The 12521-nt window shown below is 47.4% G+C and overlaps 1 protein-coding gene across 1 annotated transcript in view; it reads left to right on the top strand.

Annotated features, from left to right (window-relative positions):
• Positions 1 to 9113: 9113 nt before the first annotated feature.
• The window catches only part of LOC132587670 (zinc finger protein 135-like), a 61740-nt gene continuing 58332 nt past the window's right edge, over positions 9114 to 12521 (top strand). The window contains exons 1-3 of the mRNA XM_060259987.1: positions 9114 to 9204; positions 9370 to 9475; positions 12150 to 12201. Of these exons, the coding sequence (XP_060115970.1) occupies positions 9114 to 9204; positions 9370 to 9475; positions 12150 to 12201 (249 nt within the window). The remainder of the gene's footprint in view (positions 9205 to 9369; positions 9476 to 12149; positions 12202 to 12521) is intronic.

Here is a 12521-nt window from a genome sequence, read left to right as displayed (position 1 = left end):
CTGCGCCCTGGAAGATCTGGACCTGGCATTGCAAGCCGTAGTGAAGTGGCTCAGAGTCGACTGAAACTGAATCCAGTGAAGACAGAGGTCCTGTTCCTAAGTCGCAGCAGCTGGGTAGGGAGATCCCTCTGCCGGCCTTTGATAGGATGCCATTAGCTCCAGCTTCAAAGGTTAAGAGCTATGGGGTGCTCCTGGAGCCTTTGCTGACAATGAAGGCCCCGGTAGCAGCCACTGCCAAATCCTCATTTTAGCATCTCAGGCGGATAAGGCAGTTGGTTGCATACCTGCAGCGCAGTGACTTAGAAGCAGTGATCCATGCGACGGTCACCTCGAGAATAGACTACTCCGACGCCCTCTACATGGGGCTGCCCCTGACTCAGATTTGGAGGCTGCAGCTAGTGCAAAATATGTCAGCCAGGTTGTTAATGGAGCTCGCTATACGGGAGCACATTCAACCTGTGCTGGAAACGTTACCCTGGCTGCCTGTGGCGTTCCAGATTCCTTTCAAGGTGCCTATATAAAGCCCTATATGGCCTGGGACCTGTCTATCTTTGGGACCACCTCTCCCCATACGTACCCCAGAGAGCACTACATTCGGGGTCCCAAAATCTTCTTAAGATCGCTGGACCAAGAGAAGTTTGATTACCCATCACCAGAGCCAGAGCATTCTCAGTAATAGCTGCGCTCTGTGGAATGCCCTCCCCGAAAACATCAGGGACCTGCCACAGTTCCGCAGGGCCTGTAAGACCGAATTGTTTAAACTTGCCTTCAGCAGTTAAGGGGAGGTGGCTATATGCCACAGCACTGGCAATCTCACTGAACTGTAAAAACTGAACCCAAAAAAATTGGGATAATTAGAATATCAATGTACATCTTGAACGGAATGATTTTAAAATGTATGGAAATGATTTCATTCTATATCTTGTTTTTAAATTTTATGTTGTTTTAACTGTTGTGAGCTGCCTTGAGTCCATTAGGAGAGGGCGGGATATAAGTTTGATTGTTGCGGCAGCCAGGCTGTTACTAGGGCTCCCGAGGTGGGAGCACATACAACCGGGGCTGCGCGAACTGCACTGGCTGCCAATTGTATACCGGATTGGTTACAAAGTGCTGGTCATTACCTTTAAAACCCTATATGGCCGAGGACCTGCCTACCTTAGGGACCGTCTCTTCCCATATGTGCCCCAGAGAGTGCTGAGATCAGGTGCACAGAATCTTTCGACAATCCCCGGGCCGAAGGAGGCCAAATTGAAGACTACGAGAGAAAGGGCTTTTTCGATCGCAGCTCCACACTGGTGGGACCAACTACCGGATGAAGTACGGGTCCTGCGGAGTCTTGTTCAATTCCGTAGGGCCTGCAAGACTACCCTTTTCCGACTGGCCTTCTCTTAATGTGGATTTTACATACGGCCATCATAAATTACAAGAGGAGAACATCTAGAACATAGCACCTGTAAATGTTATTTTTTTAACTTTGATGGTTTTAATTACAATGGTTTTAAATAGCAACTATTATGAATTATATATTATGAATTGTATTGATATGTTTTATATTGTAATTATGCATCTGTTTTATGTTTTATGTGAGCTGCCCTGAGCCTGCTGCGGCGGGGAGGGCGGGATATAAATAAAATATTATTATTATTATTATTATTATTATTATTAAATAAATAAAATCTTTGAAGAAGTCATCCCCCCACAACAAAAATATTTCATTCTTACAACAACCACTTTGTTAGTTCTGTTAGCTTGAAAATGTGACAGAAAAAAGGCATCCAAAGATCTTCCAAGCCTACTGTGAATTTGAACCCAGATCCACCTAATCATAAATCAACCCTCTGGCTCTTCAGCTTAACAGACCCACATCAGGTTAATTCCTGGGGAATCAGTCATGGTTCCAGGTGCAAGTCTCAAGCGTTTGCAAGAGGATTTCTCATTTAGAACTGTATACACAATTGAAAAGATGTGCCACACTAAGCTTTGACAAATGCCCAACTCATTCTTCCCTATGAAGAAAGGTTAAAACGCTTGGGGCTCTTTAGCTTGGAGAAACTTCGACTGCGGGGTGACATGATAGAGGTTTACAAGATTCTGCATGGGATGGAGAAAGTAGAGAAAGAAGTACTTTTCTCCCTTTCTCACAATACAAGAACTCGTGGGCATTCAATGAAATTGCTGAGCAGTCAGGTTAAAACGGATAAAAGGAAGTACTTCTTCACCCAAAGGGTGATTAACATGTGGAATTCACTGCCACAGGAGGTGGTGGTGGCGGCTACAAGCATAGCCAGCTTTAAGAGGGGATCGGATAAAAATATGGAGCAGAGGTCCATCAGTGGCTATTAGCCACAGTATATATATATGTGTGTGTGTGTATATGTGTGTGTGTGTGTATATACACACATACACATATATTGGTCACTGTGTGACACAGAGTGTTGGACTGGATGGGCCATTGGCCTGATCCAACATGGCTTCTCTTATATTCTTATGTGACTCAGAGTGTTGGACTGGATGGGCCACTGGCCTGATCCAACATGGCTTCTCTTATGTTCTTATGTGACACAAAGTGTTGGACTGGATGGGCCATTGGCCTAATCCAACATGGCTTCTCTTATGTTATGTTCATTAAAAAAAAAAAACCCCTGCAACGCACAGAAAACACAAATTCTGATTTACCCAATACAAATAATAATCTCTTTAATGAGCTATGAACCTTCATAAAATGAGTTTTGTTTTGTTTCATAAAGGAATACTTAATCTAGGGGTGCCAACTGCTTGGATGGAAAAAAGTGTTCTCTCCCTTTCAGAGGCATTATGGGGTGCTATTTATCTCTTCAGGCGCCCATTTCAATACAATAAGCCTCTTCTCTTCAGGCAGATACCTTTCCAAATTATAGAAGTGAAATGAAATTTCTCAGCCTGCTACATAAAGGCACAGTCTCCAAGGGGGAATTCAAAAGGAGCAAACTGGGTATTACTCCAGGTTATTTCTGGCTCATGGAGTGGGGTGGTGGTGGTCAGAGCAGGAGGAGGGAATCTTACTTCTCTTTCCTGGTTCTCTCTGGGAGAATCTGGGGGTGGGTGGGGAAGACAAATGAAATGGCAGAATTTTGTCCCAGAAAGTTCACCTGCCAGCTCCACGGATGCCAGTCCGTTTTCACAGTACTGGTTATTGGAGGCTCTGACCCCTTAAAACTTACTGAGTTGAAGTTTTGGGGGGCATAAGTTTTTCCTTTCAACCCAAATAAATTCTATTGCCAGAACTCTTTGGGCTTCAGGGTGGTGACACCTCTCAAGAAAAGCTCCCCCCAAAAAGATCACAGCAGGCTGGACAGGGGAGAGATTAGGGTTGAGTAATCCCTCTGTAGAACGGCTTGTCAGATAACAACATATGTGAACTAAGGATGACGGCTGGTCACGCCATATTTATGACAGTAGCAGAGTAGCAGAGTAGATATCGGTTATCCTCAACTTATCTATTTCTTCTCAGGATTTGGGAAAGGAAATGTTTTTGCCAGCTTTGTAGAAGTTAGGAAGAGTTAGATTGGCAGATAACCTGAAATAGTGTGTTTCACAGAGGAGGGCAACCACTAAAAAGGCCCTCCTTTGTATAACTACTTTCTGACCCATTCTGAACCTCCAATACCTGGGTGTCTGAAGAAGACCCTCATCAGAACCAGCTATAGGAATCTCTCACCTTCGTATGGATTCTCTTAAGAACACGCAAATCGGATCTGTGCCTCAAGCTCTTGCCACACACTGAATGTCGGAGAGCAAATAAGCCTCCATGTCAGTTTTAAGCACACAAAAGCATTTTAAATGTTAAGAATGTGTCAACTATTTACTGTAATACCAAAATATTTAGCAAGTATTACATATCACATTTCACAATACAGAACAATACAGAAATGACAATAACAACAAACGGGACTTGAGAATGGAAACTTACAAGTAGAAAAGGAAATGTTGATCTAAGCGGAATCTCTTCTTATAGCTCCCCATAAGAATTCTAAGCAAACACTAAAAAAATAATGAAACCACCTGTACTGGAAAATGGGCCAATTTCTTGTTGTTACTGCAGTCTCCTAACTTCCTTTGGCTTTAAAGAAGTGCCCTTGTCATTTTTGGTACCTACGGGACCAACTGAGTACAAGAAACAAGTCACCGTGGGGGCAAGAGAGACTGTGTCCTCAAAACCCTACTTTGGTGAAAGGAACTGTAATGCTGTGATTTCTTCTGCATTGTTCAGCAGGGGCATGTATGTTTGAAATGTGATTTGTAATACCTGTTAAATATTTTGGCGTCGCAGTAAATAATAGACACATACTTAAGATTTGAAACGCTTTTGCATGCTTAAAATTGACACGGAGGTTTATTTGCACTTCGACATTCGGTGGTTCTTTATCTTGTTGCCTATTTCACACTGAAATCCTAGCATTTGTAATTTGCCCAGGGATTTTTTTTTTTTTTTGTAGCAAGAACTCCTTTGCATATTAGGCCACATTTCCCACCACAACCCACCAGATGCCCCTTTTAAGCATGGGCACAGAAGGCAAATTTTTTCACGATCTAGGAAATGGTTTTTTGAGCTCTGCTGCCTCAGACGGTGGAGGCTCCCTTTATGTGCCAGGCTGAATAGCTTTGTTGAGATTTGTCTACCTTTTCTCTTTTGAGCCACCTTCAGTTCCTCTTTTGGAAGGTGGGATAGGAATGTTTAAATTAATGGAAGGGATTGTCCTCCACTAATTTCTCTAATCTCCTTTGAGAGGCATCGAAGTTAGTGGATGCTGGGTGCCACAAATTAGCTCTGCATTGTGAGAAGAAGTATTTAATTTTGTTCCTAACCTGTTCCCATCAGTTCCCATCAAATTCACAGGGTGCCCCAATCGTGTCCAGGCACAACGAGTCCTTACCACAGGAGAGACCATCTTGGGTACAATCTACAGCCTGTGGCCAGGGCCGGCCCAAGCCTTTCTCGCGCCCTAGGCAGGGCAGCACAGCTCCGCTCTCGTGCCTGTCGCCTACTCGCAAGTAGCCCCGCAAGTAAGGGGGATGGTGAACGGGATTTGGCAGCAGTGGCAGGGTGAGCAGGGGGCGGGGAGAAGGGCAAGTGGGATCTGGCGGTGGCGGCAGGGCAAGGTGGAAGGGCGAGCCGGAGGTGGGAGATGGTAGGGTGGCTGGGGGGGAAGGGCGAGCAGCCAGGATCTGGCAGTGGCAGGGCGAGTGCAGGGGGAGGCGAGTAGGAGGCGGGAGCTGGCGGCGGCAGGGCGAGGGGGTGGCGGCAGCTGGCGGCAGCAGGGCAAATGGGGGAGGGCGAGTGGGATCTGGCGGCAGCACGAGCTGGCGGGGAGGGCGAGCAGGAGTCGGCAGCAGCTGTGGCAGGGCGAGCGGGGGGGAACTGGTGGCTGCGGCAGGACGAGCTCGGGTGGGCAGGCGCTGGCTGCAGCGGTGGGGGCGGTAGAGGCAAATTAGGCTGTTCTCTTGGGCACCGCAAGGGGGGGAAGCCGAATTTGGCGCACCCTCCCTCCCGGCGCCCTAGGCAGCCGCCTAGTTTGCCTAGTAGGTGAGCCGGCCCTGCCTGTGTCCTTTGCCCTTCCTCGGAAGGAGCTCCTCTGCCTCCTGGATTGTATCTTCTGTCTTCATGGATGGTCCTGACATCTGAAATAGCAGCAAGGAAGAGGAGAAGAGATGGGATGGAAGAGAGACCAAGTGTCACACAGCAGGGGATCACGAAAGGCCTTCTCCTGGCTGCCACCACTCTGGCAAGGGTCTGTCCGGGAGGCTCCAGAGACCACCCCAACCCTTGTGTCCTCCTTCTTAACAAAACTTTTTATCTGTGACCAAAGAGATGTGAGGACCCAAGCAGTACAACGACAGGTTTATTGTAAGCAAAGCTTTTTCTTTTCTTTTTTTTTTTAGCAGGAATGCACAGGGACACAGTTCTGGCCGGCTTGGCATCAAGGGGTGTGGCCTAATATGCAAATGAATTCCTGCTGGGCTTTTTCTGCCCTGTGTGAAACAACGGTGACGTCACGGGGTGTGGCCTAATATGCTGGGCTTGTGTTTTTTTTACAAAAAACGTCTTGAGTATATAAGTGCTCTAGAACGACAAGTGGGTATGAAAACATTTAGCGCAGCAGTGAATAAAGAAGCAGTAAACGCCGGTGCAAAGAAATAAACGGCCCTGATGCAACCAACTAGACGTTCCCTTCTAACCTCATAGGGCCTAGGGTTGCCAACCCCCAGGTGGGGGCAGGGGATCCCCCGGTTTGGAGGCCCTCCTCCCGCTTCAGGGTCATCAGAAAGCGGGGGGAGGGGAGGGAAATGTCTGCTGGGAACCCCATTATTCCCTATGGAGATTTATTCCCATAGAGAATAATAGAGAATTGATCCACGGGTATCTGGGGCTCTGGGAGAGCTGTTTTTTGAGGTAGAGGCACCAGATTTTCAGTATAGCATCTAGTGCCTCTCCCCAAAGTACCCGCCAAGTTTCAAAAAGATTGGACCAGAGGGTCCAATTCTATGAGCCACCAAAGAAGGTGCCCCTATCCTTCATGATTTCCTACGGAAGGAAGGCATTTCAAAAGTGCGTGGTCCCTTTCAGTGCGATGGCCAGAACTCCCTTTAGAGTTCAATTGTGCTTGTCTCAACCTTGCTCCTGGCTCCACCCCCAAAGTCCCCAGATATTTCTTGAATTGGACTTGGCAACCCTAATAGGGCCTGCCCTCCCACTAGGAAATAGCCCAGGCACCAGCCTTCTGGGAGACTGACTGGGTGCCCCCCATGTGACTCGATGACGTTATCAGTGCATGGGGGAGGGTGCCAGACAGCCCAAGGCTGGCCCTGTAACCTCAAGAGAGTCACTCACCCTCCTTGGATACGGGATCCCTCTCTAGCTGCCTTCTATCCTGTGGCCTTTTCCAGAGAGAATACACCCTGTCTGTGGCTTGGCCTTTTATGCATCCCCCACATCCCACCCCCCACTGGGCAAGTTTTCCCTCCAAAACTGCTTTCACCCAATCAGAGGAAGAGGAGGGATGCTGGGGAATGTAGGCCCCCCTAACCACTCCTACATAGGCTTCTCCAGGCCTGTAGGTCGCACTAGGCCTAGGATCATGACTCGAAGCGATGGGTCCTGCCCTGCTCCCAGCTCTGCACCCTTCTATCAAAATATCTGGCGGGATAGGAAATTTTCTTGTAGAAGAGGCTGCTGAAGGAAGCTGTTAAAATCTCTCGTTTGGGTGATTGACACTGGGACAGAAGTCTGGCAGGGAAACTGTTTAGGATAAGGCCAGATAGCGTTGCTTGAATCGGACACGCCTGGAGGAAATCCCCACACCTGTTCTGCCTGACTCAGGAGGAAATCTTCTGCCAAGGCCACTGCCTGGGAACTGCTCTCCGGCCCACATCCTCTGACCCAGCGCTGCATTTCCTGGGGCAGGAGAATCAGGAACGGCTCCAGGATCACCAGGTCCGCCATTTGCTTCTTGGTGCGCCTCTCTGGCTTCAGCCACTGGTTGCAAAGTCGATGCAGCTGGCTGCAAACCTCTCGGAGCCCATCAACCTCTTGGTTGCGGAACAGCCAGAAGCATTGGAAATCTGAGATCACTGTGACCTGATGGGGGATCACTGGCACATAGGGTTGCCAATCCCCAGGTGGGGGCAGGGGAACCCCTGGTTTGGAGGCCCTCTCCCCACTTCAGGGTCATCAGTAAGCGGGGGGAGGGAAATGTCAGCTGCGAACTTTATTATTCCGTATGGAGATGTATTCCCATAGGAAATAATGGAGAATGGATCCATGGGTATCTGGGGCTCTGAGGAGGCTGTTGTTTGAGGTAAAGGCCCCAAATTTGCAGCGTAGCATCTGGTGCCTCTCCCCAAAATACCCTCCAAGTTTCAAAAAGATTGGACCAGGGGGTCCAATTCTCTGTGCCCCAAAAGAAGGTGCCCCTATCTATTATTTCCCATGGAAGGAAGGCATTTAAAAGGTGTGCGGTCCCTTTCAATGTGATGGCCAGAACTCCCTTTGGAGTTCACTTATGCTTGTCACAACCTTGCTCCTGGCTCCACCCCCCAATGTCTCCTGGCTCCACCCCCAAAGTCCCCAGATATTTCTTGAATCGGACTTGGCAACCCTACTGGGCACAGGGTTTCCCCAGAATTCAACAGCACTCCCAGCCTGGATGGAATGGGAGCCTTTGCTTGCTGTCTTGCCAGTCCCAGGTCCTCCTGGGCCCTCTTCTTTTATCTCCTTCTCTTGTGTCACCTCATATTGTGAAAAGATGCCTGTATTAACTTGGATAGGAAGAGAGGCTTCTTCCTGGGAAGGGCAGAGAGATACAGACAGCAACGTGACAAAAGGAAAATAAAAAAGAACGGAGACACACCACTGAACATCACAAACCTTCATATGCTCAGGAGACAAGTGAGAACTGCCCTAGTGGATCAGAACAAAAGTACTTCTTGCAGTTTGTAGAACACTTTAATATCATTTTTGGATTACATACCAAGCTATTTTAGATAGGCCTCTTTGGTTCTTAAGAGCCCCGTGGCGCAGAATGTTAAAGCTGCAGTACTGCAGTCCTAAGCTCTGCTCACGACCTGAGTTCGATTCTGGTAGGCCTTGGACACCAGCTGGCAGCCCCGGCCCCACAGTGGAGGGCATCAGGGTCTTAGCATAGGGCTGCAGTTGATTCCAAGACGGGCGTGTTCTCTCTTTCCCCTCCCCCACCAAGCCCTTTCCTTCTCATCCAAGGAGAAAAGACCAGCTTTGTTTGGGGATTAAAATGACCTGCAAAACAACATCCTTTTGTTCATTCAGACTTCTTTGTACCGAAAGACATTATCAGCCCCTCCCCCTGAAACTAAGCTCTGCTTCCAGAGGGGTGCAAAACTGGTGCCTAACAGGGTTGTCAACCTCCAGGTGGGGCCTGAAGTTCTCCTGGAATTACAGCCAGCCGACCTGACACTAGCTGACATCAGGTCCCCTGGAGAAAATGATTGTACTGGGGGGTAGGGGGTGGGTGGGAGGGCTCTATGGTCTTGCTCCCATCTGAGTCTCTCCAGTCCCCAAACTGGACCTTTCCAAGAATCCACCCTCCACACCCAAAACCATGGCTGAGAATGATCCCAGCTCAGAGCAGGAGCCTAATCCATCCCTCCTTGGAAGATCTAAAAGTTTATCATGTAATGCCTTACTTCCAGGTAAACCTTCCCTGGATGCAGTTGCAGGGTTTTCCCCAGCTGTTGCACATCTGCAGCCCTTCCTGTTCTCTCCCCATTCAGAAGCAAACCCTCATCCTCCTCTTCTCTGCCCCCCTCTTAGGTTGGCCTCTCTAGCAAACAGCTCTGTCCCTTTAACCCTTTCAGGGCTGCAGGAAAAGGGAAAAGGCGTCTTGTCCAGTCCTCTCCAGGAGGCGATCCGGCCACGCTGCCCTCAGCGAGTCCTTCTACTGCTCAATGGATCTCCTCTGGAGTAAGTGTGCACAGGGTTGCACAGTCCCAGAGAATCCCATGCTGTTCAGGAAAAGGAAGCTTGAAGCTGAGTCTCAGCTCCTTATTCCTCCATCTAGTATAAAACTCAGTTGGGGGAGGGGCTCAAACATGGTTAGAAGTTTACATGTTAAAAAGTAAATTAGGTGGACATCACTATCCAATGTATGTTTCTTTTAGCTGTATTGACATACTCAGGTAGGGATATTGGCTGTTTATCTCATTACATATACTAAACCCATTTCCTGCTATACTTTAATGTATTTTTCTTCTACTAGCAAACTATATGTATGTGTTAAAAGGTAAATTAGTTGGATGGGGAAAACTTCTGAAAAGAAAAATGCCCAGGCTTATAACAATAGAGTGATTAACAGACCTTCTCGCGTTTTGACATGTTACTGGTTTATTGGTTTCTCACACTCATGTTACCCAGATCAAAGGTTTGCTTAAGTTGTTAATTTTACTATTCTGTCATTGGATCTTAAATCTGTACCATTTCGCATTCTAAATCACTGCCTACCAGCTATACGTAGCTCTGCTCACTGCACCTCATTCCTCATCTGGTGAAGTGTGCTTTAGAGCACACGAAAGCTTCCATTCTTAATAAAACTTGGTTGGTCTTAAAGGTGCCACTTGACTCCTGCCTTGTTCTACCACTTCAGACCAACATGGCTGCCCGCCTGGATCTATCTGGTTAGATGATGCGATTCTTTAAACAGAGGAATCCACATTGCTGACTTCCTATTGCTCCGTGGAGATAAAACGGAGGACTTTCAAATGTGATCTGTAACTTTTTAAATACTTCTGGGAGGGAAGGCACAGAGTCCACATTCGGAGAAAGGAGGCTGGATCTGGAACAGCAGCGTGTTCTTTGGTGGGGCTGGGAGGGGGGATGTGGGCAGGACTTTTTTTTTTCAGTTGGTAACAAATCTATTTCTTACATCTTAATAACGTCTTTTATCTACCCCATTTATTACTTTCTACCCACCCCTCCCCTCCCTTACTTGACCCCCTCCGGTGTTATTTACTTAAAATGCTAATATTTAAAGGTACCCTTAACTATTAAAACAAAAAACTTATATTCTTCTTCTTTCTAAAACTTTATCATTATCAAAAATTGTCCAATGTCCTTTTATTTTCCACTCTTTTTCTACGTATCTTCTAAACTTTTTCCACTCCGTCTTAAAAACTTCTAAATCATAGTCTCTTAATATTCTTGTTAATTTGTCCATTTCACTCCATGTCATAACTTTTATAATCCAATCCCATTTCTCTGGTATTTTTTCTTGCTTCCACAACTGCGCATATAATGTCCTAGCAGCTGAAAGCAAGTACCAAATTACAGTTCTATCTTCTTTTGGAAATTTTTCCATTTGTAATCCCAACAGAAAAGTCTCTGCAACTTTCTTAAATTCATATCCCAAGATCTTAGAAATTTCTTGCTGAATCATCTGCCAATACTTTTTTGCCCTTTCACAAGTCCACCACATATGGTAGAAAGAACCTTCATGTTTTTTACATTTCCAACATCTATCTGGCATCTTATTGTTCATCTTTGCCAATTTTTTAGGAGTCATATACCATCTATACATCATTTTGAAACAGTTCTCTTTAATACTATGACACGTTGAAAGCTTCATAGAATTCTTCCATAAGTGTTCCCAAGTTTCCATCTGTATTTCTTAATTTACATTAATTGGTGGGCAGGACTTTTTTTGAATAGGAACGCAATTCCGGCTGGCTTGGTGTGAGAGGGTGTGGCCTGATATGCAAATAAGTTCCTGCCAGGCTCCCCCCCAAAAGCCCTGTGTGAAACAATGGTGCTATCAGGGGGTGTGGCCTAAAAAACAAATGAGTTCCTGCTGGGCTTTTCCAACAACAACAACAAAAGCCCTGGATGTGTGCAAGGTAGCTGCAAAGCAGCTAAGGAAAGGGCTGCGATGCTTGAAGGGGCGGGGGGGGGGGGGGGCGTCTCATGGAGAATTTTCAACCTCCCAGTGGGGCCACAGAGATATCCCAGGCCACATCTTGTGGCTGGCACCAAACACGCTGTGCCACATGTCCAAAGGTGCCTGCAGAATCAAAAAGGGTGGGGACCAGTGTTCCCTCTAAGCTGAGTGAGTGTGAGCTAGCTCACAGATTTTGAGCCTCCAGCTCACACATTTTGGTCTTCGCTCAGGAAGGATGACCCCAGAGGACAATAATTGATGCAGGAGCTCACCACTTTAATGCCAGTAGCTCATGAAGTAGAATTTTTGCTCACAAGATTCTGCAGCGAAGAGGGAACATTGGTACCATTTCGCATTCTAAATCACTTCCTTCCAGCTATATGTAGCTCTGCTCACTATACCTGATTCCTCATCTGATGAAGCGTGGCCTGCAGTTTCCTTGGAGAACCTTGTGGGTTTCGTCTCTTCTCGGATTCCCAAGCTGTATGCTTGGTCTGAATCTCCTGTTCTGAGCCGCCAGTTTTATAGGTCATGCAGCACTCTAGGCAGCCACCTACATGGCCTACTCCCACTTGACAGCCATGTTCAGTTCCTAGACGCCTGGGGGGGAGGAGAGGCCTGCCCCTCATTCTCGCCTCTTCCTCTTTTTCCGTTTTTCCTGCCTGGCAGGCATCTCTCTCTTTCTCCTTCTGTCTCTGGGGGTTGCAGGCAGAGAATTTTCTCCCAGCACAAGCAAGCACTTGAATGGGTGAAGGTGTGGGTGGGTGGGTGGGGAAGGGTCCAGATCCAGCCTCCTTTCCCGGAATCCGGGCTCTGTTCCTTGACTCTGCCCAGAAATGGCTACAAACTCCCAGATGGGAGCTTTCTGGTCACATTTGGAGGGCAAACAGGAAGCTGGGTTTTCAGGTAACCGGCTCGAGGTTGACTCAGCCTTCCATCCTTCCAAGGTCAGTAAAATGAGTCCCCAGCTTGCTGGGGGAAAAGCGTAGATGGCTGGGGAAGGCAATGGCAAACCACCCCGTCAAAGGTCTGCCGTGAAAACGTTGTGAAAGCAACGTCACCCCAGAGTCGGAAACGACT

Source organism: Heteronotia binoei, chromosome 19 (genome assembly GCF_032191835.1).
Source record: "Heteronotia binoei isolate CCM8104 ecotype False Entrance Well chromosome 19, APGP_CSIRO_Hbin_v1, whole genome shotgun sequence".
Taxonomy (NCBI): domain Eukaryota; kingdom Metazoa; phylum Chordata; class Lepidosauria; order Squamata; family Gekkonidae; genus Heteronotia; species Heteronotia binoei.
The sequence above is the reverse complement of the archived record's forward strand: the minus strand, read 5'-3'. Positions and strand labels throughout refer to the sequence as shown.